Source organism: Meleagris gallopavo, chromosome 5, assembly GCF_905368555.1.
Source record: "Meleagris gallopavo chromosome 5, MGAL_WU_HG_1.1, whole genome shotgun sequence".
Classification (NCBI taxonomy): Eukaryota; Metazoa; Chordata; class Aves; order Galliformes; family Phasianidae; genus Meleagris; species Meleagris gallopavo.
The window spans coordinates 50357812-50384867 of record NC_139408.1 but is presented as its reverse complement, the minus strand read 5'-3'; the positions used below and the strand labels follow the sequence as shown (position 1 = coordinate 50384867).

Sequence of the window (27056 nt, the reverse complement as noted above, 5' to 3'; positions counted from 1 at the left end):
CACAATAGCTCTGTCAGTACTTGAGAGCTGTAATGCTGATACTTTCATGCCTGCTTGTAAAAGTCAGCCTATTAATAACGTTACATTTGGCTGTTCTATTTTAGAATAAAGCAGTTTCACTGAAAAGATCAAAAGCAATAATCAAGAAAAAAGGTTGAGAAATACTATTAACAAAGAGTTCACAACTGTATCTATAGCTCTGAAAATAAAGCCAGCTTGCTCTCTTCCCTTCTCCCACTCCAAAAAAAAAAAAAAAAAGTGAAGCTTGAAAAACAAAATCATTCTTCAGTATATATTTACAGTCAACTACAATACATGGAACCAAAAAAGATCCCTAACAAATAACCAATCTGTGTTAGACTAAAGTTGTACAAGCTACCTTACTATATTTTTTCAGAGACTAACCATCAATTTACAAAATCTATGGAGTATCTCAAAAAAAAAAAAAAAAATCACTTCTTTCAAAAGAAAGTAAAATAAAGCACTAGGTAAACAATCTATGGAAATTATTGTCTTGCTTATATTTTTTCATGGCTTAATGTATTTTTTTTTTATTCTTCATAAAAAAACTCAGCTGCAATTGGCAGCAAAGAAAGTAGTTTCTGTATGAAATGGCTTGCTTGGACACCCACGCTTTAGGGCACAAATTTTATTTCAGAAACACAAACCATTCAGTAAGACCTACAAGGTATCTCAGTACAGAGAAGAAATCACACTGATTCATAGAATAAAAGCAGTGATATGTGGAAAAGTGAGGGACCGCTAAAAATTACACCATGCAGGTTGCTTTAGGTCTCATTCCTTAATTAGTGTCTCGTTTCCCCAAAGAACCACTGATAACAGAACTTGGACTGTATCTTACCCATTGCACTGCATCTCCAACTCATCAAATGACTGAATCAAAGACACTGCTACCTCGTACATCTCCTTTCCTATCATTGGCTTATCAATTCTTTGAGAAGGAAGCTGTGTGGAGAAGGAAGTATTAAGGTTAACACAGTAAAATAAGCTAGATTACACAAGTCAATTTGCCAAATGCTCTTCAACTAAAATGCATGCAGGACCGCAGATGCACAAAGAACGTTACCTTCTAAATACGTTTTCCTTCCAGTGTTCTACTATTCTAATGCTATAGAATAACTTCTGATATCTAACTACCTTTGATGAGCACTAGCCCATATTTCCTAACATGTAGAACATGTTTCTTATCCAGAAGTAGTAAGCATACTCAACTTGTTCCAACATAGGGAAACAGGATGACGTGGAGATGAATTTGTGTAAAGAAGGCACAGTTCTTCTCACGGTCCTATAACATACACCTCAATCTTACTGAGAATAATTCGTGTACCTCTTCTCATTTAAATTATCTTTACTTTCAGTAGACCTTGTATTTTATATTGTATTTTGCCAAGGAACCACAGTTGTGTTGTACACAATATAACTGCAACTAAGTTCATCTACATTTTCTAGCATTCTGTCACATATTCAAGGCTTAAATATCTAAGAACACAAACCACCAAGTTCTCAGAGCAAACTCAATGACTTAATGATGTTATCAGTTTCTAAAAACCTGATTAATGAACAAGACGTACTGAGAATGGTCTACTGCATCATGCATTTCACCCTCAGAGAAAATGGCTTTTGAGAATAACTCATCTTTAATTTTCAGTACTGAAACCTGTCTTCAGCTTTCCAACCCTCAGCAGAACAACCTTGTAACACCGTATCCTGTTAACTCTAGGTAACCTTGGTATCTGAATGAAAGCTGCTTTTCTGAAAGCCCTGAAAATATCTTTGTTCTGCTAGAGGCCCGACTGGAGGATCAAAATCAAAGAATCACAAGGTTGGAAAGGACCTACAAGATCATCTAGTCCAACCATCCTCCCATTACCATTGCTACCACAAGCACTAAACCGTATCTCATAGCTCCTCATCCAGACACCTCCTGAACACTGCCAGGGACAGCTACTCCACCACCTCCCTGGGCAGGCCATTCCAGTGCCTGACCACAAAAAAAGAGTTATAACACGGCTCAACAGTACTTTCTCCACTTCCCATCCCTCCTTGAATCAGCCATCAGTCCAGGTAAACTTTTTTAGGTGTAGCACTGTCAGTCCCTGAACTTTTTAACTGCATTTCACACTCACCATGCTCACACTTTTCCACTGAAGCCTGCTAAGTCCATAGGATGCTATATTTTGTTTTATAGTACAAAATATGCAATAATCTAAGAAGTTTTCTATTTTCTGTTACTAAAACCAAAACTTTTGAGATTATCCATGCTTAAATAATTGTCTCTGGTTTGTCTTTTTGGTTTTGTTACCTACTGTACCTTTAGTATTCCTTAACATGACAAGGCTGCCACATCACTCTTAATAAACGGTAACAAAGTGTGAAACCTTAAGTCCAAAAGCCCAGCCAGAACTGACTGAAGTAATACAGAATCATCAGAATTGCTTTTGACAGCAGTTTACTATCTTTCATCTGGACTCTGACTTCAGCTGTGGGGATATAAAGGAGTTTTTACATTTGCAAACCAAAAGTGGAACTCTCTTTCTTTGGTCTTATTTGGTACATAGGATTTCAAAGATATCAAAGACTAACATCAAGACGTCCTACTTGTTTAACTTTTGAAAGTCTGACCTCACAATTAACTAAGTTAACTATTAACTAATTGTTAATTTGCATTTGATATCACCAGTGCCACACTGTTGCAACAGGTATGCATTTACAGAACACAGATAGCCTTAAGTTTGCCTACAGATGCAAATGCAGCCTTCATGCATTTTTAAATCAAAACCTGTGCAGATATGACAAAGTATGATTCATTTAAGCATCCAGCAGAATGTGCTCAGAGGTCATTATGCAAAAAGGAAATAAACTGCACTTACAGACTTATACTCAAAATTTATCAGTATAAATGACCTATATAAATACATATAAAAACCCTATAAATGACCCAATATCCATTCAACAAGGCTACAATGAAAAATGTTTTTCCCTTCCTTCTGATTTTCTAAATATGGGGCTGTTCAAGGGAAAAGCTTTATCTTTCATCCAGCAACATCTATCTTACCACAGAAAAGTGATTACTATAAACAAGCAGAGAGAAGAATACAAAACAATGACTGGCATTTCTGCTTATCTTCCAAGTCACAATTAGTATCAGTGAATTTCCAAATTACCTCAAGTCAGAACTGCTCCAAGAAAACAAATTATTTTCAAGGATAGTTTTAAAATGCTATCATCTGCAGAATTGAGCAACAATATTGCAGCTAAGGGGTCTGCAGAATAAAACAGTTCTACATTTATCCAGTAACATCTAATTATTCTAAGATTTTTTTGGAGAAGGGACAAAGGTTCAGACCTCATGGCATACAAGACAGTAGAATCACTGAATTGATTCAAGTCAAGATGGTTTAAGCAATGAGTGTTGATTTGTGACACCTGATTTAGTATTAATTTCAAAATCAAGAAGAAACTTGGGAAAAGAAAATCTGTTCACCTATAACAGATTTTTTCTCTTAACTATGCTGTATCCTTCTATGTGACTTTCCTAAATAGAAGTACTTAGAACTAAAGCCTGAAGCCTATACCTCAGGCAGCCATCAGATTCTGAATTTTAACATGCTGAAAGATGACTTCCTACTTCATATGGTAATGCTCAAATTATTAGAGCCTGAGAGTCAAGGCAATTTCCTCTTACATAAATCTTCTTAGACTTTCCATTTTTCTACATATACTTCTCATCAGTCTGACATTCAGAGAAAGTCTCCACACACAGAGCACCATAAGGAGGGTGATGCAAAAGCACATATCTGTGCTTTCCAACTCAATTGCTTTTTTTTTTTAAATGTGTTAATATTAAAAGTCATTCAAGAGCTTTTTTCTGTTTCTCAGTTGCACTAGGGCACAAATAAATTCTTGGACAATCATATTTCTTTCCTCTTACTAAAGAAGAAAACAGCTATGGCCAGGAGAACACAACATAAAAAACAAATGTAAACTTAAAAATCAAAGTTAAATGCTCATATACAAAAAAAAAAAAAAAAGCATAAGGACTAAAAGCAGTTCCTTTTGTTTGTGATCTCTGAGCTGAAAGGTGTGGCAGCTCATCTCCAGCTGAAAGCTTTGACAAATGCAACTGGGCTGAAGTAGATTTCTTACTAAATTTCTTGGTTATCTTTTTGTTGTCATCTATCATCAAAAATCTCTTAGAAAAAACTCTCATGTTATGTAATCTCTCCCATGTTGTCTGAGTTGCCATACAAACACAAGCCAAGTGCTACATACATTTACTGTATTTTTTTTGAGTGCATTAAAACTTCAACAGCTGACAGCCTTTTAGCTTGACTTGCCTGTGCTCAAGCATTACAAATGCCTTCCCTGTGCACAGCTTAAGGAATTACTTTCCCTGATTTTTTTTTTTCTGTTTTTAAATAGTTTCTGTAGAATTGAGAGATGAAACCTAAAGGGTAACAGTATGTTCACAAACTGCTACTGTTCAGGTTCATCTCTTGTTCTCTTCGTTGTATTAGTATTTTAAAAATGTTCTGAATTATCAATACTGAATAGCTACTCTCATATCTCAGTGACTAAGGCCTAACTGTATTTATTTACCTTAACTGTTAAACTTTACCTCAGATAACGACACTGGAAGTTAAATAAATTGCTGTGTCAACATATATTAATTTCTATCTAAAACTGCAAGGCAAAATCATTTGTTCATAATTTTGCTACTGAGCTTTTAGCTGACTGTTCTGATTTCTTACTATGTCTTATTTCCCATACCTGGAAATGAACAATGTGCTTCAAATCATCAAGATAATATTCTTCAACAGCATAAGGTTTGCCTTCCACCTTAAAAATGCAGGCTGGATTCAGACCGTCTTGAGTTGGAATTGCAAAGTAATCAGCAATTTCTTCACAGTTGATGGTAGCAGACATCAATATGATCTGTTAAAAAATTGCATAGCAAATGTAAAACAAACTACATTGGAATCTTAGAATCTCTACTTCTTTATGCTACAATGGTCTTAATTTGGTTTCTGCTGTCATGTATTCTAGAAAAATTTAAGACAATCAAAACTGAATATTTTAAAACCATAGATATAGAAAAAGGCAAACACCTTTAAAAAGAATGGCTCAGGCCAGACACCTGGGTCTGAAAACGTGAAGATTTTTTCCTATGGCTGAAGTTCAACCCAAAAACAGTTAGCACTCCTTAATTTATGATCACTTCAAGGACCTCAAAACAAGAAAGCACTCACTAAGTATTTCCAAATCTAGTTTCACTGAGAAGTTAGATAAAATCTATAGATATCTTAAAATAGCTTCACTTCAATCAAAAGATAGGCTTAGTCCTGTCAGACTGTATAAGATTCCAATAGCTGTACTGATACCTGGGCCTTAAAAATTTGACTATTTTTTTTGAATATGTCAAATTTTCCTTTAATTTCAATAAATTTATTCAATTTAAAGCTCTCAAGCATCACATTAAGTTCCTTGCTTGTAGATGACTGCTAAAATTCTTAATCTCTATTCACACCCAAAGAGAAGAACACATGCTACCTGACAAAAGCCTTTTTTTAAGAACTGCAATATAAAACTCATAACCTGTGCAGGATGAGAGAGGGGAGAACAGTGAAACAGTAGCTATGGTTATTTACCATCTAACTTCTCAATATGAAATGCAAACCCAGTGCCCAGCACAGCCAGCTGGAATAGCTTAGACTACTTAGATAGGAAAATAACAAAAGCAAGGGGCTATTAGATAACCTGGCATATTGTTATTCTCAGGTCTTCTGAGCTATTTCTAAGCACTACTTGTAAACTGGGACACTGCCAGCCTCATTTCATTTGTCTTCCCTGACACCTCCCATAAATTCACAAAACAACAAAATGTACAAATCAACACTCAAAACAAAAATGCAGTGGAAGAGCATTTCTCCTACAAAGAGCTATGTAGCTACTGAGGTGAGCATCATATCCCAGAGCTCAGAAAGCTCCAAAGCACATCCTCTTAAAAGAATAAGGAAAATATAAAAAGCAGATTAAATCCGAAAACATGCAACTGTGCAAGCAGTATCTGAAACCTGTCTCTCTACAGTAGTATCTGCCTCAGAGCTGAGACTACCTTTGCTGGAACAACAAGCTAAATACAACCCTGCCTGAAGGCTATTAAAGCTAAATCCAATCTAAATTTTTCTAATTGCAGCTACAGGCAAGGAGTATTAAATAAACTCTTCTTCAGACCATATTGGTAATTTTTCCTAATAGGAAGTATTCCATACAGATTACTAACTGGAAGGAAAATATCGAATTCTTAACAGCTCACCATTACTAAAAAAAAAAAAAAAAAACCAAACAACTCATTTACTCTCCAAGTGGAAGCTCAGCAAGAAGCATCTACCATCACTACCATCACTACCATCACTACCATCACTACCATCACTACCATCACTACCATCACTACCATCACTACCATCACTACCATCACTACCATCACTACCATCACTAGTGCAGAGCAACACATAGATAGGAAGGAAAGAATTATCAAAGCAGGCAGTTCTTCAAGATCAAGCAGTTCAGAAACACTTGTGCAGCAGAGATACGCCTAGAGTCCCATCAATTTCATATCAAAATACACACAATGAGAGCACCTCTCATGGGCAGCCTGGTCTGGTGATTGGTGCCCCTGCACATCTCAGGGGGGTTGAAACAAGACTATCATTGTGATCCTTTTCAACCCAGGCCATTCCACGATTCTATGATTCAGATGCCCTAAATGGACTTCTAGAACCATGAACTGTGTTCTGTGAAACTACCCCAATATTCATCCTGTTTTTATTATTTGTTTATTTGTTTTACCTCAGCAGCCATTATTAGACACCAACATGATTCCAAAACTCTCAGGTTTTCTTACAGCAATCCCATTCCAGAAAAAAAAAAAATCTTAAAGCCAATCTAATATCTGCCCTATGATATAATACCAACAATCTGCCAGAAAAATCAGAACTGCTGATAGGGGAAATCACAACAGGAGATCTTGCTGTCTTATCAAAAATTGTAAGCAACTTTTTCCCCTTGAAACAGGCCTCCTTCATTCCATGAACCCAGGCTCAAAAGAAGAGAATCTTTCATTCTTTGAATGAATTAGCTGTACTATGAAAGCCCCTTTGTTTTTTCAAAAGAGAATGAGGCAGGAAACACTGGGCTTAGCATACTGTACGTGTATTTTTAAAGTGAATGACCCATTCCACACTGCTAAAACAACAACTACACGCCCAAGTTCCCCTCTCCCCAGCATCAAAGATTTTGAGAAAATGAAAACTGTCAGAGAATGGAAAGCACCCACAAATTTAAAATTGTCTTGTATTTATTTAATATGAAGATGTCTTCTGAAGAATCAGCTGCAGAGCAAGATATAAAATAGTGCCATCCAATGACTATTTTGGGAGATTTAATGAGAACACAAATTCCTTTACAACAAAAAAGCCAATACAGATTCAAATTACCTTTGTTTAGAAGAGAATAGTTAGCATTAGGATAACATTATCTGAAGCACTTGAGAGACACATCAGCCTTGCAGAATTTCTGCAGTCCCAAAGAGCTGCACAGAGATGCTCTGCACTAACCTATTTCCTATATTTAATTTCTTACAATTCATGAGTTTGTTACTTTGAGACCACGAAGACTAAATATGTCATGCTAAATCTCAGCAAACTGTTTTCCCCTTGAAACAGGCTTGTTTCCTAGCATGCAGAGAAAGATCTCACTCAGATTATACTAACAGTCCTGTCTGGAAAATGCAATCCAACATTTCTATTTTTTCTTAACACTTCCAGAAGTTAATGCTACCATATTTAGCCAAGGATAAGCACTGCCCTCAATACCCCATGCATAACTCTAGTAAAATTTCCATCTTGCTTTTTTAGCCTTAAGCAAAGTTTAGAAGCTAATTCATTTTAACAAGAGGAAAAGAAAAAGTTCTTAGAACACGTACTGGCCAGGAAAAGAATGCCCTTTAGCATGCTTAAGAAAAACAGCAAACCAAATAATACTTAACTTAAAAATAATGACTAATATTAAAGTAAGCTTTTTAAAACTATGTTCTCTGTAGATAAAAAATTGAGTTTATTTTTGCAAGAAAGAAGTAGAATACGCTTTAACCTACCTTTACTGACGGTGAATTTGTACGCAACAGTTTACGGATTACCAAGAGCAAAAAATCCATTTCTTCGGTACGCTCATGCACCTGAAAGACATCGTCCACAGTTCAGTTTTCACCAACTCACATTCTTCTCTTGGAATGTCTCTTCCCACGCTGCTTGTTTTCATGTTTTATACACTTTTGTAACTTAGAACAATACATTACCATAGCAGAAAATACACCTTTAGGACTAAGCAGTTTAGTCTCATTTCACATCTCAACACAGCTGTTCAGACAAGAATAGCCTCCTTTGTAGGAGCTCAAGATTTAACAGCAGTTGAAGTGATAGTGAGGATTCTGAGGATGGCTAAGCTAATTGTATTGGTAGGATATAAACTGATCCCAGCAGGAAATAGATTTTCTGCTAACAGATCTTCTGTCTGAAAGCTAAGCAAATCAAATCAGATTCCTCTTGATCCCAATGGCTTCTGGTCAGGATCAAAATACACAACCCCTCTTTAAAACATTATTTTTTCCTCCAATTCTTTATGCATTCTTATATCCTGACCTGTTTTGATTACTTCTTGTACAGGTCAATGATGGCTTTTACTCAACATTATCAATGATTAACATAACCTTTTCTGTATTCATTACAGTTTATGTACAATTAAGAACAGCAGGTTTTTTTTTTTTTTAGATCTCAACCTTCAAAAGCTGAACGTTCATCTTTTTCAGGTAATTAGCAGACTTCAGTGTAATTTATGCTCATATTCACTGTGAAAAACAGTCAGCTGAGACACTTCCTAGGCTGACTGCTAGAACTTGCTGTGAGGTTAGCATTTTTGGATCTAAGTCTTGCTCAAGTATGTTCCAATGTGCCTGCAGTACCTTGATTGGTTCGGGACCTTTAATTAAGTACGAAGTTGAGGGTTACTGAAATAGTTACTACTGAGTCAAGATCAGTATCTGTGGAGTAAGTGAGAGGAAAGGATTAGGAACTAGAGTTACGGCTGGGGAAGCAAAAAAGCACACACACCTGAAAGCCAGGACTTGAAAGCTGCTGAAAGCAGTACATGCCGATACAATCGGTTCAGGTTAGAGCACTTAAGTAAACTAAGTCAAGAAAAATCTCAACCTGTTCTCCTGTATAAAGTGCCACAGAACTTCACTCATCCAAGCAGATTTGTTTAATTGTTGCATCTTGTACCTAATCCACATTTTCTTATCTTCGACTTTAACAGCATAGTGGTATACAAACCCTCAGTTCTAAATCTCAATGCTCAAAGAACTCAAAGACAAGGCTATCTCAAAAACTGTTAGTTTGGACAACTTATACGAAGAATATTTACTTATTTGTAAAAGTGGATGTCTGAATTTTGATTTCTTTAGCCTGGGAAGAGATACAACAGATAAGGTTTTCTTAATCTGAAGTGTAAATGTATTTCCACTGACTTACTTCATCAATGAAGATGTGTGTGAATTCAATTAGGCTTTTGGCATTAACCACTTTCTGAAGGAGGATTCCAGTTGTCATGTACAGCAACCTTGTCTCTGCTGTGGATATGTTCTCTAAACCTACCTAACATGACGAAAAGAATAAAATAGACATGAACAAATATTACGTTTATACCAGGAATATGCATCTGAAAGAAATTCAAACTGAAATAAAGTATAAAGGCATCAGCTTTACTCACTCATTCAAGCTTGAAAAAGCCTCTAAAAAAAAAAAAAAAAACAACCATAAAGAGAACATAATTCTGAAACAATTTCAGTAATTGATGATACAAATGCGTCCAATTACCAGGACACAGACAATTAAATTTCTGCTGGCATCTAACTAGTACTTCTATTTGTTTAACTTCAAAAGTTTACACATTTGCTTATGAATGTTTAACAGCATATAGCTAAAAAACTGCAATTCCATTTTAAAAGCAGATTTCTTAAAATTTCTTCAGCACACTAGACATAATTAATAAGTAACTAAGAAAAAAAGATGTAACCAAGAAACAAGATAGGGTGCTTTTTCCTCATTATTTTTAAATACAATTTGAATTATTATTTTTTTTTTTATACCTGGTAGCCTACAAATCCACCTAGTGTCCATGATCGCTCCTTGCTAATCCACCTGGCAATGCTGCTGGCACCAATTTTCCGAGGCTGAGTAACAGCAATGTTGCAGTAGATAGATTGCTCAGCACAATAATCCAGAACATATTGTGGAACCTGCGTGCTCTTACCACTTCCTGTTGCTCCTTGTATAATCACAACTGAATTGCTTTTTATCAGAGACAAGAGCTGAAACAATTTTTCAAAAAGTTTGTAAGTACAAAAGAACTCACAACAGATTTCAAACAGACATGAATTATCAATAGCTTTCAGGAAGCTTAACAAACCCTCACAGATTATTATGGCATATTTCTATAATGTCTAAGGCATTAGGTCACAGAAAAGATCACAGGCTCACATTCACATTTGTGCACCTCACGTATATTTCTATAAACAAAACATAATACCAATGTTTCTTCCCAAAAGGATTTCTGTGCAATGGTTCTGTACAGTGCACAAGGCTTTTACACGTTGAACAAAGCCTCTTGTACAATGCTTAGAACAAAAAAAAGCAGCTCCCTTCTGAGAAAAAAAAGACACAAAACTCCCAACCTAAACTAAACAAAAAAACCAACAGACAACCAACAAACAACAAAAACAAGCATACCATGACTTTCAGATTTATTCCACAATGAAAGTACAACATGATTACCTCTTCCCTGTGTCTGGCTACAGGCATACAAGCATATTTATGGTTAGTTGTTATTGGTATGGAATTCCAAACATCTGGCTCACAGGTAGGCACTGAAGTATCTAGTAAAAAAATAACCAAAAGTAAGTTACAACAATACATAATGAGAAAGATGAGTATGGCAACATAATTACTGTATTTGAAACCTAACTTCCACAAAGTTTAAATCACACAAGGATATAATAGAATTAATCAACTTTAGTATTAAAGTGATTTTCTGTGTTTAAGTAACTGCTGTTTTACTAGCTGCTCTGGGAGGATGTTGCTTTGCTGCATAAACCACCAGTGTCACAATCGCAGAAGATTGGGGTGGGAATGGATTACTTGGGAACAACCAGTCCCATCCCCCACTTCAACCAGGGTCACCTAGAGCACATTGCTCAGGACCACATCCAGGCAGGTTTTGAGTATCTCCAGAGAAGGAGAGTCCACCATCTCTCTGGGCAGCCTGTTCCAGTGTTCTGTCAGACTCACAGCAAAGAAGCTTTTTCTCATGTTCATATGGAAATTCCTGTGTTTCAGTCTGAGCTCTTGTCCTATTGCCAGGAATCACAGAAAACAGCCTGGTCTCACTGTGTTGATACCCTCCCTTATTTATATATGAGATCTCAGTCTTCTTTCTCTTAGGCTGAACAGCCCCAGGACTCTCAGCCTGCCCTCACCAGAGAGATGCTCCAGGATGCGTCTTTATGGTCCTCTTCTGGATTTACAATTTCCCTATTTTTCTGGACCTGAGGAGCCCAGAAGTGCCACAGTCCTCCAGATATGATCTCACCAGAAGAGAGTAGAGGGGCAGAACACCTCCCTCACCCTGCTGGCCACACTCTTTTAAATGCAACCCAGTTTACCATTGGCTTTCTTGGCCACAAGGGTACACTGCTGGCCAACAGTCAGCCAGGTCCACCAGGGCTCACAGGTCCTTCTCTGCTAAGTTCCTTTCCAGCAGGAGAGCGCCCAGCCAGGGATATCTACAATGCTGTAGTTTTCTGTGCTTTCCTCTTAATTTGAAGTACAATGTATAGTTTACATTACAAGTGCAAAATCTGCCCCTGTTCCCACAAACTTTTTAAAAACAGTACTTAAAAAAAACCCATGCCTTATTTACATTTTCAACTTTGTCTGCATTTCCCATAATGCCTACTGGACCCACAGTGAAAAAATAAACCATACTTTGTAGTGCAGATCATTATTTTTCTACCTCTTTGCAATCAAGACAATACTGTTAAGTAACAGTATGACCTTTTGATGTGACATTGTTGCCAAAAGACTGCAGCATGTGGTTAGTCACAGTTAACAGTGGGAAATACAGCACCAGATTTTCCAGTGCTACCATGAAGACCAGAAGGTCATTGTCAGACTGCCTGTGAGAAAGAAAACAACTCAATAGGTGGGGAGAGAGAAAAGGAAAACGAAGGCAAAGCTTTGGTACCCAGTAATTTTGTGTAATGAAAAAGTTAGGCTTAAGTGATATTGAAATTAAGAGCGGAATTTCTAGAACTGTTACGTATTTCAATGGCTTTCTCCAGGTGTAGCAGTGAAATTTACTTACATTTTTGCATATAAATACTAAAACTTCACTTTTTGTTGAGATTTTTTGTTGCTGTTGTTTTGTTTTTAAAAATACACACAGTACTGGCAATGAAATCTATTGTATCTTTTTAGAAGGGAAATATTTATTCTAAAATAAAGGTCATAACCTAAATATAAAATACCCAATGCTGGACAATTCATTAAGGCATTCTGATAAAGTATAAAAAAAAAAACTCAGAACACTCTCCAACAAGAACAATTGTTTACTTAAAACCTGGGTAATAAGAAAAAAAAATACACCTTATGCAATTATTTACTAAGCACTACAAAATATACAAAAGAACTTGATATCACCACCCCTGGAAAGTACTGAAAGTGTCCCCTTTAAAAGGTTTTTGGTAAAGATTATAAATATATACTCCAGCAAAACTCATATATAGTATTCTGTCACAGGAACACTGTTGAAGGCTGACTGGCTTCCCTCTGGCACAAACATGTCAGTGCTGAGACATCAGTAACTGCAGGATTTGACCAATGCTGGAAGAAATCTCAAGCTGCTAGAGAAAGGATCTTGGTGTCAGCATAATCTTGTAGAGGTAGGAAGGCTGTGTTGCTTTATCATGTTTTCCAGGTAACAATTACATCCAGTGCTCTAAAGTCCAAGTGCATATGGTTTAGAAAAGCATGCTTTAATGCAGGAACGTGTCTCATGCTACTGGAGGAGGTCCCGAGGAGGGCCATGAAGATTATGAGAAAGCAGAAGCACCTCCCCTGTAAGGACAGGCTGAGAGAGATGGGGTTCTTCAGCCTGGAGAAGAAAATGCTCTGGGGGGGGAGGGGGGATGGACGGACATGATAGTGGCCTACCAGCAACTGAAGGGGCCTACAGGAAAGCTGAGGAGAGACTTTATAAGGGCAGATAGAGACAAGACAAGGGGAAATGGCTTTAAATTCAAAGAGGGGCAGATTTAGATTACAAAGAAATTCCTTACTGTGAGGATGGTGAAACACTGGAACAGGTTGCCCAGTGATGTTGTGGATGCCCCCTGTATGGAAGCACTCAAGGCCAGGCTGGACGGGGCTGTGAGCAACCTGGTCTAGAAGGAGGTGTTCCTGCCTATAGCAGCGGGTTGGGATCAGATGATATTGAAGGTCTCTTCCAACCCAAACCATTCTGGGATTCCATGGATTGAAAATCAACACATAGGCCCATAAGGTATTTACACCACGCAGCACTCTGGGACCTCGTTACATCAAAGATGCACTAACAGTTCTTGGACTCAGATGGCCTGCACCAACTAATGGACTAATGAGCCAGGGAAGAACTACTGCTTGATATTCTCTTCTTCAGCTAATAAATACAAAACTTTTTCTTCTGGTTTTGTTGTTTATTTATTCATTTTAAATCCACATCAACTTCCTACTCACAGCAGGATTTCCTAACAGTAACTCCATTTCTTTCACAGAAACACTGCAAATATCAATTCCATTCATAATTAAGCAGGCCACCAGTACTGCAAAATTAAGCTCCTATCCTATAAGTCTCATTTAGTAGCCAGATTTATGGTATTTCCCTAAATTAATCAAAACCAAAGAACTTTCAGAAATTAAACAATAAGGGAATGCATGGAATTTGTTGCTGTCCTTCCTTCACTAGCAGAAGAAAACAGATTAACATATTTCTGAACCACAACACCCTAGGCTTCTTTCAATCCCATTACTCAATGTTTTCATTGCCTCAGAGTCTCCCACAAATTTTATGATACATCAAGTGAACAGTAGACAATATTCTGTGCTTTGGACAGGGGCACTTCACACGCTGGACAGGCCAACCACACCTGCTGCCTCTCAGCTGCTAATTAGTCAGCTAGCTCCAGGATCTACCAAAATTCCAGAGGTCATGCAATTTGCAAAGGCATGAGAGGACACTCTTTTATAAAAAAAAATTCTCCATGTTCCAAATTCTGGGAAATCAGCAAAGGGATTTAAAAAAAAATAAAGAAAATAATCAGACAATGGCACACAGAACAGACCAACCACAAAGATGTCCTTTCCTTGGGAAATCAACTATATTAACAAATTTGGAAATTAAGAAGCACAGTTAAGAGTTTGAAGCTAAGCTGTCCTGACAATTGAGCCAGCCTCGTTCTGCTTTTACCGAAGCTCCTAGGAAAGAGGTGCAGTCAAATTTCTCTCTAAAGACAAACAAAACAACCCTTAAGTACACACAGAAATAGCATAAAGAGAAAAATGGGAAAAGAAAAAGACACACTGAATGCAGAGTGGTTTTTCTTGCAGATATTGATCTCTCATATCTGCATTTATCAGTGCAATAAAGCACATTTATGTACATGCATTTATGCAATAACATCAGACACTGCTGTTCTCAGAAAATAAGGAAGTTGTTTTCTTTTTAACCACTTCTTGCACAAATGTACAAACAAAGCATCAGATAAACAGGAAATAAGCATATGAGATTCAGTTTTGTTTGAGGGAAGACAGAAGGGGAAGATGGAAGAGAAAGGACAGGTACAACTGAAATTATAGAAGGAAGCAGTTTGTTTTCAGTTTTACCTTGTTCACAGACAAACTGATCATTTCCAGATACATCTCGCTTTTGGGCCCCCACTTGTCTGTATTTTTCAGCACGTTCAGTTTCACTTTTCGCAGGGGTAGGCAGCCTAAGCAGAAAAGAAATGCCAATTCAATGTATAATTCCTAATTCAGTAGTCACAGATCTCTCTGGGAGTAACAGCATTATACAGTACATTCAGAAACACTACGTCAAGTAGTACCTACCTTAATGAACAAACTTCAGAGATTCATTTTGTCCTCACATTAAGATACCAGCCTGAGGAAAGTGCCACATTAAATCTTGTCTGGATTTAAAAAACCGAATTCCCAAAGCATCCCCCTGTAAGTTCTTAAATAATACCCAGGAATTTCTCTCCCAATGGAAGTCTAAGATTACTTCTGAACAAATATTAACTCGTTCAGTTTCATAAGTTCTTGTCAGAGAATACACACCATTCTGGCACGATTCCCTAGACAGCAGAGGTAGAAAGGAATAAATACAATCTCCTGACTGCCTTAAGGAAAGAACTTTTGTCTTTGAGCCAAGAGATGATGGTTGGGCAGGAACAAGGTACCAAAAAGAAAACATTATGTAAATTCAGAGTTATGCCATTAAACACATAAGACAAAGTCTATACATAACACAATAGAATGATAGGGGGTAAAAAAAAAAATTCTGTTCTACATGCATAGCATGAAGAAATACACATAGATAAAGTAGTACACATGCAACAAGTGCATTTAATTACAAATCATAAATGAACTTAAGTCACACAATCACAGAATGGCCCGGGTTGGAAGGGACCTCAAGCATCATGAATCTCCAACCCCCCGCCACACACAGGGCCACCAACCTCCCCATTTAATACTACACCAGGCTGCCCAGAGCCCCATCCAACCTGGCCTTGAACACCTCCAGGGACGGACGGGGCATCCACAAGCTCTCTGGGCAGCCTGTTCCAGCACCTCACCTCTCTCTCTGTAAAGAACTTCCCCCGACACCCAACCTAAATCTCCCCTCCCTCAATTTAAAACTATTTCCCCTTGTCCTGCAGTTATCAACCCTTTCAAAGAGTTGATTCCCCTCCTGTCTGTAGGCTCCCTTTAGGTGCTGAAAGGCTGCAATGAGGTCACCCCACAGCCTTCTTTTCACCAGGCTGAACAAGCCCAGCTCCCTCAGCCTGTCTTCATAGGGGAGGTGCTGCTGTCCCTGATCATCTTTGTGGCTCTCCTCTGGACCCTCTCCAACAGCTCCCTGTCTTGGTGCCACAAGTGCCCATCTTTTCTAGTAAGAGAAACTCTGCTAACCTGTTTGTGCTACAGACACTTAGATTCACTGAAATCGGTCACTATTCCTCCCACAGGAAACACCAAGTATTTATCACCATACTGCTGTCCACAAAACATGACAGGAAGGACACAAAAGCCTACACAATGACTTCATATCCTGTCCTAATGATATTTTGTTGATAGAGCTAAGGCAGTGCTTCTCTAGCTCTTGAATCTCTCTTTGCACAGAGTTTAACAGGATTGCACACATTCACACAATTGCCACGTGAGGAGCAGCTGCCAGCTTACAGAAAGCAGGCTGACCACACTAACTTCTCAAACACCTGGCAGAGGGAATGCTCTGCTACAGCCCCTCAGACACTATTTAGAAGAGTTCATAGACATATGGTCAGCCCACCTGTTAGGTTTTTCTACTGAATAACTGTTAAACACAAATAAAACCGAAAATATGATAAAGCAATTAAAATCGAGCATGGATACTTAAACTCCAGCTGAAATGACTCCATAAACCCTGTTTTAAATAACACTGCATATATTCAGATAGACTCTGGGCTACAGGACGTGCTCCCGATCACTGCCTGCGTAACTCTAGGAAAACGAGGACAGTGTGACCTCAGTGAGGTTACATGAGATTTTATTTGGCTATCTGGCTATTTTCTTTCAGATGTTAAGGTTTTTGTCTTCAGAAAGCAGCATGCAGTAAATAAACCTCAGGCTATGCAATGAATAAAGAAAATGCTTAATAGCCACTCATTAGTAATGAACATTGCTCAGTCTATGCACTGATTCAGGCTACAGTCTTGGAGAAAATCATATGCAATTGGGAAATTGCATCTGGGCATATGAAATGAACAAATAACCTTAATTACATCATTTCACAGTATCTTAATGCTGAACATTGCAACTTTAACAAAGCAAAAAGCTTACAGCACATACACATATGTGCTTTAAGTAAATTGAGAAAAAATCCTTCTGGAGCCCTCTGGCAGTCTTCTAAGTCATCAGAACAATGTCACTCACAGAATCATTGCTAAGCCATCATCTCTTACACAGACAGAAAGGAATGGAGTATTTTTCTGAGGAGTTTCAACAAGCATTTGCTGACAGCAGAAGAAAGTAGAGATGCAGACCATTCAAATCCATTCTGTGATAAGAAAGGACACCACTAACAAAGGGGCTTTGCCAGATACTCCTTATGAAGCATGCGCCGGCCCTCATCAGCTCTCTTGTCCCCACTTCTATTCCCCACGATGCAGTGAATGCCTGCCTTTCAGGATACCTGCCCTAAAACAGCATATATTCCTCAGGCCTTCCAGAGTCTCTTGACCGTAACACAATTACAGAAAAATTCAAATCATTATTTCAATTTAAAGAAAAATCAGAAGACTTGAGGTGTTCTGTTTTTTCCTTCCTTTTCCCTCACAAAAAAAAAAAAAAAGTTTGACCTTATTCAAATCCAGAGCACATCTGCACACTTCATCCTCAGAAGTGGACAGATTTCTTCAACAGAATCTGCTGCAAACAGATGACATGAAAAGTTATCATCCTGAATGGATGAAAGCTGGCAAAATTATGAACCACTGAGAACATAATCAACCAGTAATGTCAAGATCAAGAGTTACTTGCTGTTAAGGTGTCCTAACAGCTGTAGAACAAAACATATCAGCCAGCTCTACAGCTGTACCCAAGTCAAGACAGCTCTCTTTTCCTAAATATACCCAGAAGCAGCAGATGCAGGAATGTGAAGCCTGAGCAGCAGCGGCCAGTAAAAGGCCTTCCAAATGCAGGTCTTACCATGCCTCCTTATGAAAGATAATTGGTATTGTTTGTTACAAGATTATGGGATACTTTCCCTATTGTTTACCACACAGTTTAACCACCATAACCTTTTTCTGAAGTGTGACTGATCTGTGCACATCTGACTGCTCACAGGATTTGATTGCGAGAAAATATTTAAACCCAATAATGAAAATACTTCAGAAGGTTAAATCGGTGTAATGAACATAAAATTAAATGTGGCTGCCACTTCAGGCAGAATTAATAGAATGGAAACAGTTTAATACCAGAAATTGTTGGCATATCCAATTTTAAGGGCTCTCAAATATACTAAGGGTGCTTTTCGTTAAGAAATTTCAGATAGAGAAAAGTCTTCCTTTTCTCCAAGCTACAGAATGACCTCTAATAAGCCAACAGGGCTATCATAACTGAATAACACTCAGTAGATTTTCTATCTGAACATAATCTGGAATATTAAACACACCACTCTTGCATTCACTCATTTCTCAAAACCAGAGACAGTTCCCCAATCTCAGTCATAGATGACAGCTGATTTACTTGGCTCTTCCCAGCAACTAAAAAACAAACAACCCACCCAACCAATATATGCACTGAACAACTAACATCTCTACAAGTGATGATTGGAAAGGAAAAAAAATGAGGAGAAACATCCAAGGTTGCTCTCTGCAAAGGAGAATAACACTGGATGCAAACTGGGTGGTATGAAGAAAATATTCAAATACGTAATGATGCTTGAAAGATTCAAATGGTTGCTTATCAAACAAGAAATTAAAAAAAAAATCAGATAATTCTATTAGCTATTCAATTTCAGGGTAGAAGCTCGTATCAGGAAGACAAATAAAAGGGAAGAAAAAAAAAAATGTTCTATGACGGAAGTTTTTAAAGATTCTTACATATGTACTTTTGCTCATTTATATTCCACCTCATTTGCCATGAAAATCTCTCTTCACACAAGAGTGGAGCTGAATCTAAAAGTCGTGTCACTCATTTCACAGCTGCTGAGAGGAGTGCCCTAAGTCACGGCTCCTACCACACGAGCTGACCACCTACTGAGAGAACATGGGAGGAAAGATCACTTAAAGAACACTGAGCACACAGAGCAATATTTTGCTGTACAATTTTAGTACAATATATACTGTAGACCACTTCAAAGTCTCTCCTCTGAAACTAAAATAATGTGACACTTTACATAACTGAACATTTGCCATGACAGTAAATAACCTTCCTCTGCTGTTACTGAAGGACATCCTAAAAATGACTCCTTTTAACTGGCAGTGGGCATTCTGGACTTTCAGAAGCCTGGCCTTACCTGCAGAAACACACTAAATTAAAATGAAAATGTACAGTCACACAAATTAAATATTTATTTTTCACTCCTAAAAAAAAATAATGATTACTTGAATTCAAGATGAAGCTTAACCACTGAATACTAAAAATACATATTTAAAAACATTATTTACATATTAAGAATCGATGTGATACTTGCTTTTTTCCCCACTAAAGAGGGCTGTTCTAAATACCTGGTTAGCTACTCAGTGATCAAGTCTTCATACAAAGGTATCTCAGACAATCACAACAGCTCTTCGGCACAGCAGACACCTGTTTTACAATTTGAACTGAAGAGAGAGGAAGTGCACTTGAACTGCTCAGCAAATCCAAAAAAAAAAAACCAACCCCCACGCAGATTTGGATTGACTTTGACCTTCATATTTCAAGAAATATTTGCACTATATTAAGCTAAAAGCTCGGTGAGAACTTCTGTCTCCCACTTCATACACAGTCAAAATCCAAGAAGAGTAACAACCACGAACTACAGGAAAAAAAAAAACACCTCAGTCCTGAAATTTATCGTCACTACAGAACTAAGATCTTCTGCTAGTCAGAAGACGAGGACAAACTGTCAGGCTTCAGAGAATTGGGTTCTCCCTCAGATGAGTTCTACAAGCTCCTCTCCACAGAGAAAGCTCAAGTAGGGCTGTTCAGAAGGGGCAACTTGCATCCAGAGCACATGGTGACAAGCTGCACAGCAATACCGCCCTGACTGCTCAGGGCGTGATAGTTTTATAAATTCACTGTAGTTCAGTTGTCGTAGTTATGGATTACAAGTTAAGATGAGCCACAAGGATCATCTAATCCAAAACACAGTACTACCCAAAATCCAAACCCTATGTCTGAGAGCATGGCCAGATGCTCTAAAATCCAGCAGCTCAGGGCCATACCCACTGCCCTGGGCAGGCTGCTCCATGCCCTCCACCTCCTGGGGCCTTTCCCTCACCCCCAGCTGCCCTTCCCCTGACACAGCTCCATGCCATTCCCTCGGGCCCTGTCGCTGTCTCAGAGAGCAGACCACAGCACTGCTCCTCTGCTCCCTGTGCCATAAGGCCTCCCCTCAGCTCCTCTGCTCTGAGCAAACCCAGTGACCTCCCCTGCTTCTCATACCCTTTGCCCTCTAGACTGCTCACCGTCTTTGCTGCCCCACTAAGATCAGTAGCAAATGCAGGATCGCCTCCATTACCAAATGACACCTGCAATTCCCTTGCCTAATGGTGATGGAACACCAGCACTGAGGACTCTAATGTTACACAAAGTACAACTGGAAGAGAGCAGCTTTAAGCACGTCCTGGTCTTATTCATCACATGAATAGGAATGCAGCGATGGCAAACAACTCAGTTAACATTCTGAAAAGTGAATTATTACTGTTGGTAGCTGTCACAGCAAAGGACCAAACGAGGAACGTTATCAATAGGCCTCTTACGTAGGCTTGTGGCAAGTTTTGTTCACAGCTGTTAATAAGTGTAAGCATTCCAGTGCTGTCTGAGGAGGCAGACACACTGTCTGTCTGCAGCCTGAAATGGCTCCAATGAGTTGCTCTGTCATATCAAAAGAAAAACATGCTGCAAAGTTTATTATTAAATCCAAATAGTGGGACAGCACTTACAAATGGAAGCACACCATCCTGTCTGCTGACTACAGATCACTTTTCTCAGGTGACTGTTAGCATTGGTGACCTTCCTATATAATATGAAACATCAGCCTATCACAGAATGCAACAGGCTGCCCAGGAGCTGTGGGTGCCCCATCCCTGGGGTGCTCAAGGGCTGGCTGGCTGGAGCCCCTGAGCAGAATATTAGTTTGCAGCAAGACTGTCTTCTGCATAATCACTCACTGCAGGAGCATTGAAACCTCATAATAAGAACTTAGAACTTAATTAGCCACACACCACCTAAATATCCAAGTTTACCATGCTAAAGAAGTGAGTTTATTTAGTTTCTGAAGATTCTGGAAAGCACAGGATAGAATAAAAATTGCCCAGATAGTTCAAGAAGTATTAACTCTTTGATGCAAACCTCCTAATTAACTGAAGTTGGGTGTAGAGTAAGTACAGCAGGAAAGAGATGTATTAAGGTTTTGGAATACATTTATTTGATAGCAGGAAGCCGACAAGATAAAAAGTAGAAACACGCTTTCAAAATCCATTACATCCCTTGCCTAGAAAGTTCAGACAACAAAGTACACTCTGGATGTTAAATGAAAATAAAACGGAAAATACTCATCAATTGACATTTTATATTATACACACAAATCATTAGGATTCATTTACTAACTGATACTTCTATAGAGAACTGTTCTGCTACAGTGGCAGAGGAACTTAAGGTTCTTTAAAGATGAAAACTTACTCATCACTATATAAATAACATTATGGTCTCATTCGAGTACTATATGGTTTTAGACACTAACACCAGCAGAGAAAGATTCAGAAAAGGGAAATGAAAACAAAGAGAAGAGATTCAGAACCTTATGTCCCTCAATTGCTTTCAAAAAACACAGAATCCCTGAATTTACTCAAGACTGCCACAAGTATACAGTAACAACCTCATACCATTTGTAATTTTATTATAAAATCGCCTAGCAATTAATGAGAGGAATCAAAATACAGGCTTCTTCCCCCAGGCTACGTCGTAACAACTGCAACTACTAACCGTGATCCTCATCAAAGCCCTGCTATCTATGAAAGTCAAAACTCTAATCCCAATACAGCACTGCAAAACTATTGCTCTCCTTCACCTTCCAGTTCCCAATGTCAAACTCACACAAGCATTCATCTCTTCCTGAAGGCAGATCTCAAACATGCACAGAACTAGAAGCAATACAATTAACTGCTCCCCTTCCAGTGGAAAGGAAAGCATCATTCTCAGTATCCTGGCACTCAATGCTTTATGACACAACTGAAAACAAAAAAAGCCTGTTGTAGTTTTCTCATTTAATTCACTTCCACACTTTTCAGTATGTGTCCTTAATTTTTAGAGGTTTTATGCCATGCAGCAGTTGTTTCCCCTCCCCCCCCCCCACTGTATCCAATTGGAAAGTAAGCAGTGACATGACAACTGTGCTGTAAAGGAGGTGGCAAAGAACATTTTAATTTCGTCTGAAAATCTGTCAGGACAGTTCTGTCATCATAAACCTAGCTTCCTTCCTTTTTCATAGTACCACATACAATGCAATGTGAAAACCTTCCAGTTGAAGAGGATTAATACTGACATTTGAATTTTTTCAATGTATAAGTGGTATCAGTTTTAATAACAGCCCTACACGTCATCCTTTATGTTGCATGACATCTAGAACAAATTTACAGAAGCCTTGTTCCTTCAACAGCTCAACACACCAGTGGAGGCAAAAAAGTAGGAACAAAAAAATACTTACAGGAGCAAAGACAGACACTATAACGAGAAAGAGCAGAAGAGAAGGCACTTAGTGTGTCCACCTTTTAAAATTAATAGGAAGAGACCAGATAACTGGAACGGAAAATGGCTGCTTCAGCGACCTTTAGCGTGTGCGATGCCATCCCTGAAAATGAGCCTTAGAAATGGATATGCTCAAAAAACTCATCAAGGAAAGAGAGAAAAGGCAACTGACAGCCAGTTGAGACAGAAGCAAAGTCCATGGTAAGACTCAAAATTCCGGGCTTTTTACAGCAGTTTGACTTCAATTTGCATTTCTTTATCATTTTATTCCTTTAATTAGATTAATGCGTCCTTCATGGCACACCGTAGGTGTTACAGACTGGCTTCTTTGAACACATTTGAGATGTTAATTAAAAATGCTAACAGCTATGCTATGCACAGTAATCAAGAAGTGCAGTAGCACGAAATAGATGAAATTCAGCCGGAGAAAGTATTTAATATAGCAAGAAAATCCTGAGCAACTGTCAAATAGCTCTCTTCCATCAACACTCCGTTAGCAAAGGCTTTAGGTGATCTTTACCAGAGAAAGACTATTCTTAGCTGTTTAAAAGTGACAGTAGAACAGTCTGACCCTCCTTTCCCAATGGGAGAAAAGTCTTCCAGCATCTCAAGGGCCTGGAAGTTTAGTTTGATGATAAAAGCAACATAGTTATTTTTAGCACTCTACAGGCATAAAAATACAGCTCTAAACTGTGACCTACAGCTATGCACAGCCAAGCATCACATCATACGACAGCCTTAACTTTAGCTAGAAGCACGTCTGCAGTTGCTTCAGACAATCATTATTCATCTCACTGCCAGCAATACCTTTGGATGGCTTTAGCAACAAGCATTTGAAGTTGTGACCATCTTTTTTTGAATTGCTGCCACCGGCAGAACACAAATCAAAGGTAGGAAACCTTAATGGACTTTGCAGAAGTATTAGGAAGACCATGTTAGGTTAAATGGATTACTACTGCTTTTGGGTACAAAGGATGAAAAAGAACCTTAAAAGCAAAAAAAACTTAAGCTGTCATATGCACTACAGAAAGACATTTTAAGCACAGTTAGAGTGAATAAAAAAAGAAAAAACCCTGTTTTCTTCCATCACAGCCCGGGAACAGGAAATGCTACAGTAGGAGACCTTCAAGCAAACTCACCTGCCACAACACTGTTCAGACAACTGCAAAGGTAATTCATTTTATTTTTATTCAAATTTGTGTTCTTCTGTCCGCATGGTTTGTAACAAGCTGCAGCTTATAAATCTATTCCACTAGATCTGCTTCCAGAAGTTATATAAACAAGAATTTGCTTAAAATAAAAAGTGATACAGAAGTTTTAAAGAACAGGATAGGTGCCAAGTTACAGCACTGAACTATTTATTTTCTTTCACTTAACACGTAAGCATTACCTCAAATTTTTAATTTTGCTTATAAATATCACCTATACTATCCATAAAAAGAAAGTTAAGTGATTTCAAGATGATAAATATGCAGTTTCAAATGCTGTAAGCTTCAGATTCATAAGTGTTAATTCAGAAAATTGAAAACATTGAGAAATGCTATAAAATGTGAGCCTTGTCAGATGTGATACCGGTTTGGTGATAGTGGCTTTTTTCCTATTCTGCTGCAAAGTATTTTAGTATGAGGAACAAAGTTTCCATTAAACACTCACTTGCTTAAATAGAAGTCTACAGGCATAAATGCTACCTGCCTAACAGAAATAAGCAAAGTTTCTTTTCCTTTCCCCCTCACAGCTTAAAGATGCCGTTTTTTGGCTGGATGAAATGGCCAAAAAACGATTCCTACAAACCCTCAAGGTATCCTGGATCAGAACTAGTTACAAAAACCTTGCTGAGGGAATTGAAATGGCACCTGAAGGAGCGTGAAAGGTTAGTGCAAGAGATAGAAAACGAGCAAAAAGTCCAGAAAACTGGCATGGATTACAACTGGTTGAAGAGCTACCAAAATCCTCAAGCAACGATTCCAGCTACTGAGCAGCGGCAGCTCGAAGTTCTGTGCTCCCAAATCCAACCCTGCCAGACTGGAACTGTTCTCAGCAGGTAACCATTTCCTATTCCTCTTACTTGCAGTAGTTGATTTTAAGTAAGTTTTAAGTAAGTTATATCTTCTGCCTAATCCAAGCTTATATATGGCTGTGATCTTCTTTCCAATTTAGGAATGGGCAGCAATCTGAGTATATCTTTATATGTGTGTTAGAGATTACACCTGTGCTTTATTATATCATACATGAAGGTTGATTTTGTTTTTTTGTTTTTGTTTTTTAAACATCAGGATTCTCCCAGTCTAATCTTAAACAAAGGAAGTTTTGCACGCGTAGGATATATGACTACTCAATACTTTAAATTCTCCACTCTTCATCCCCAGTATTTATTAAATTGCAGCCAAGAATCAAAAAATCAAATTAATGTTAAGCCTCGCTGTACAAAATACTTGAAGCCTGTAACACTAGAAAAATCAGCGCTAAACAGAATTCCATTCTGGGGCAAAAGAAAAAAAAAAAAAAAAAGGATTATCATGAAAAATTCTCTCCTATGCTTATATTTAAATACACTTTCTAGGGGCGCACAGAAATGACAGAAGAATCCTATGTGCCTTTTAAAGCCCAGAATATACCTAAGGGCAAAGTCAGTTTAAATCAAGTTACCCAGATGGCGAAGGAAAACAAAAGAATACTGAATAACAACAATCCTCAAAATAGCTGGATTGCCTCCAATGTATTGTTAGAGCTCTTTTCCTCTACAATCTTCTCGGGGAGGTATGTGGGGAAATGTGGCAGCAAAGAATAGCTGACATAAGAGCACGGTTATTTCCTCCCCCTTTCCCTCTCCTCATTAGATTAGCAAGGAAACAGGGGCATTGTCAGCATCAGTGATTAGATTTCAATGCTTGTTTGTTTCTAGATTTCGTGAAGTTTTGGCAGAGAATGATGTTTTGCCTTGGGAAATAGTCTACATATTCAAGCAAGTTTTAAAAGATTTTCTTACTACCATTGAGAGAGAAAACCAACAAGAGCAACTGGTAAACGTGTGGAATACAAATTGCTCTGAACATTTCAGCCTGCGTGGAGACAGTTCTAACAGATCGGAGAAAGAGGAAATCCCTACAGTTTCAAGTTATGTCGACAAAAACACACAAAGCATGTTTCCCACTTTCTCTGATAGGATCTGGAATCTACCATACTACTACCCATCAAGTTAAGTTCCTCTGTGTTGCTTTCAAAAGCTTGTAGCTGTCTACCTTCTTTCACTGTGATTGCCATCCAGAAACATAGCAATAAGAAATGTGACGTTCCCTTTTTTACCTTATGAGTTCAGAAACTAAAATCCTTGATTACAGCTAGTATGCATTATATAAACTCGTAGTATGAACTCTCTCCTCTTACCTTGGACATTCCTTGAAGCTACTGTGTTTGAAGGAACCTTTTAACCAGAAACGTAGATGCTGCTAATAAAACAAGCGTTTTATCTTTGGCATATCCGTAGGTATAGAATCATAAACAAGAAAAGACTGCTTTCTGTATTTTGGAATAGCACCACTCCACAAACTGTTAGACAACAACTGCTGTATTTACCACGTAGCTTCTAAGCTCTATGGGGAATTTATACAATGTAAGATTTCTTAAGTATATTTGATGTTATATTAAATGGATAAGTACCTTTCGGAGCTGAATATTTATTTCTCAATTTCAAGAGTAAGTCCTAAAGCAAAAGCAACATAAAATAACATTTCACTGCATAAACAGTTTCTTCATTTGTCTGAACTCTGCACTGCACACGATGAAATACTGTGAAATCCAACAACTAAATGTAAGCTTTGGATATTTAAATACTTTTCACAATTAGCTCTATCTCCTAAGAAATTCTTACATAATTTCATTTCAAAAGGTTCCACTTTCTCCGTTGTTTGAAGCTACCTTGAAAACCAGGTGCTAAACTTCAGCATTTTGGTAAGTCACAGTACTTTCTAGAGTAGCAAGAATGTCAACAAATCACTTCGAAAGCAAGAAGTGAGCATTTTAAATTTTCAGAAACTTGCCATTTTTCAGTTGCTATCATCTATGACTGAGTTCCTAACAAAGTTTAAAAGCACTGATTGGGCACATAGCAGTTATGGTCAGAGCAGGCAATTAAAGCAGAAAAATCAGAGAAAACATACACCATAGCCATGTGCT

The 27056-nt window shown here is 38.1% G+C and overlaps 2 protein-coding genes across 2 annotated transcripts in view; one reads left to right on the top strand and one right to left on the bottom strand.

The window, feature by feature from the left end:
* The window catches only part of TDRD9 (tudor domain containing 9), a 58792-nt gene that overhangs the window by 28894 nt on the left and 2842 nt on the right, over nucleotides 1-27056 (bottom strand). Inside the window, exons 2-8 of the mRNA XM_003206746.4 lie at nucleotides 15054-15160; nucleotides 10911-11011; nucleotides 10226-10447; nucleotides 9609-9731; nucleotides 8177-8257; nucleotides 4792-4956; nucleotides 863-966 (exon numbers count right to left, since the gene is read on the bottom strand). Coding sequence (XP_003206794.3) covers nucleotides 863-966; nucleotides 4792-4956; nucleotides 8177-8257; nucleotides 9609-9731; nucleotides 10226-10447; nucleotides 10911-11011; nucleotides 15054-15160 — 903 coding nt within the window. The remainder of the gene's footprint in view (nucleotides 1-862; nucleotides 967-4791; nucleotides 4957-8176; nucleotides 8258-9608; nucleotides 9732-10225; nucleotides 10448-10910; nucleotides 11012-15053; nucleotides 15161-27056) is intronic.
* Nucleotides 23617-26548, top strand: RD3L (RD3 like). The gene is made up of 4 exons (XM_085225721.1): nucleotides 23617-23773; nucleotides 23976-24053; nucleotides 24619-24924; nucleotides 25786-26548. Exons 3-4 carry the CDS (start codon nucleotides 24626-24628, stop codon nucleotides 26081-26083), a joined length of 597 nt encoding a protein of 198 aa, XP_085081847.1. The 5' UTR covers nucleotides 23617-23773; nucleotides 23976-24053; nucleotides 24619-24625; the 3' UTR covers nucleotides 26084-26548.

Bases quoted from the DNA above. Each gene is read 5' to 3' on its own strand.
- RD3L (XM_085225721.1), top strand. From the start codon at position 24,626: ATGCCGTTTTTTGGCTGGATGAAATGGCCAAAAAACGATTCCTACAAA. The intron at 24,925-25,785 runs GTAACCATTTCC...GTTTGTTTCTAG, and splicing joins ACTGGAACTGTTCTCAGCAG to ATTTCGTGAAGTTTTGGCAG.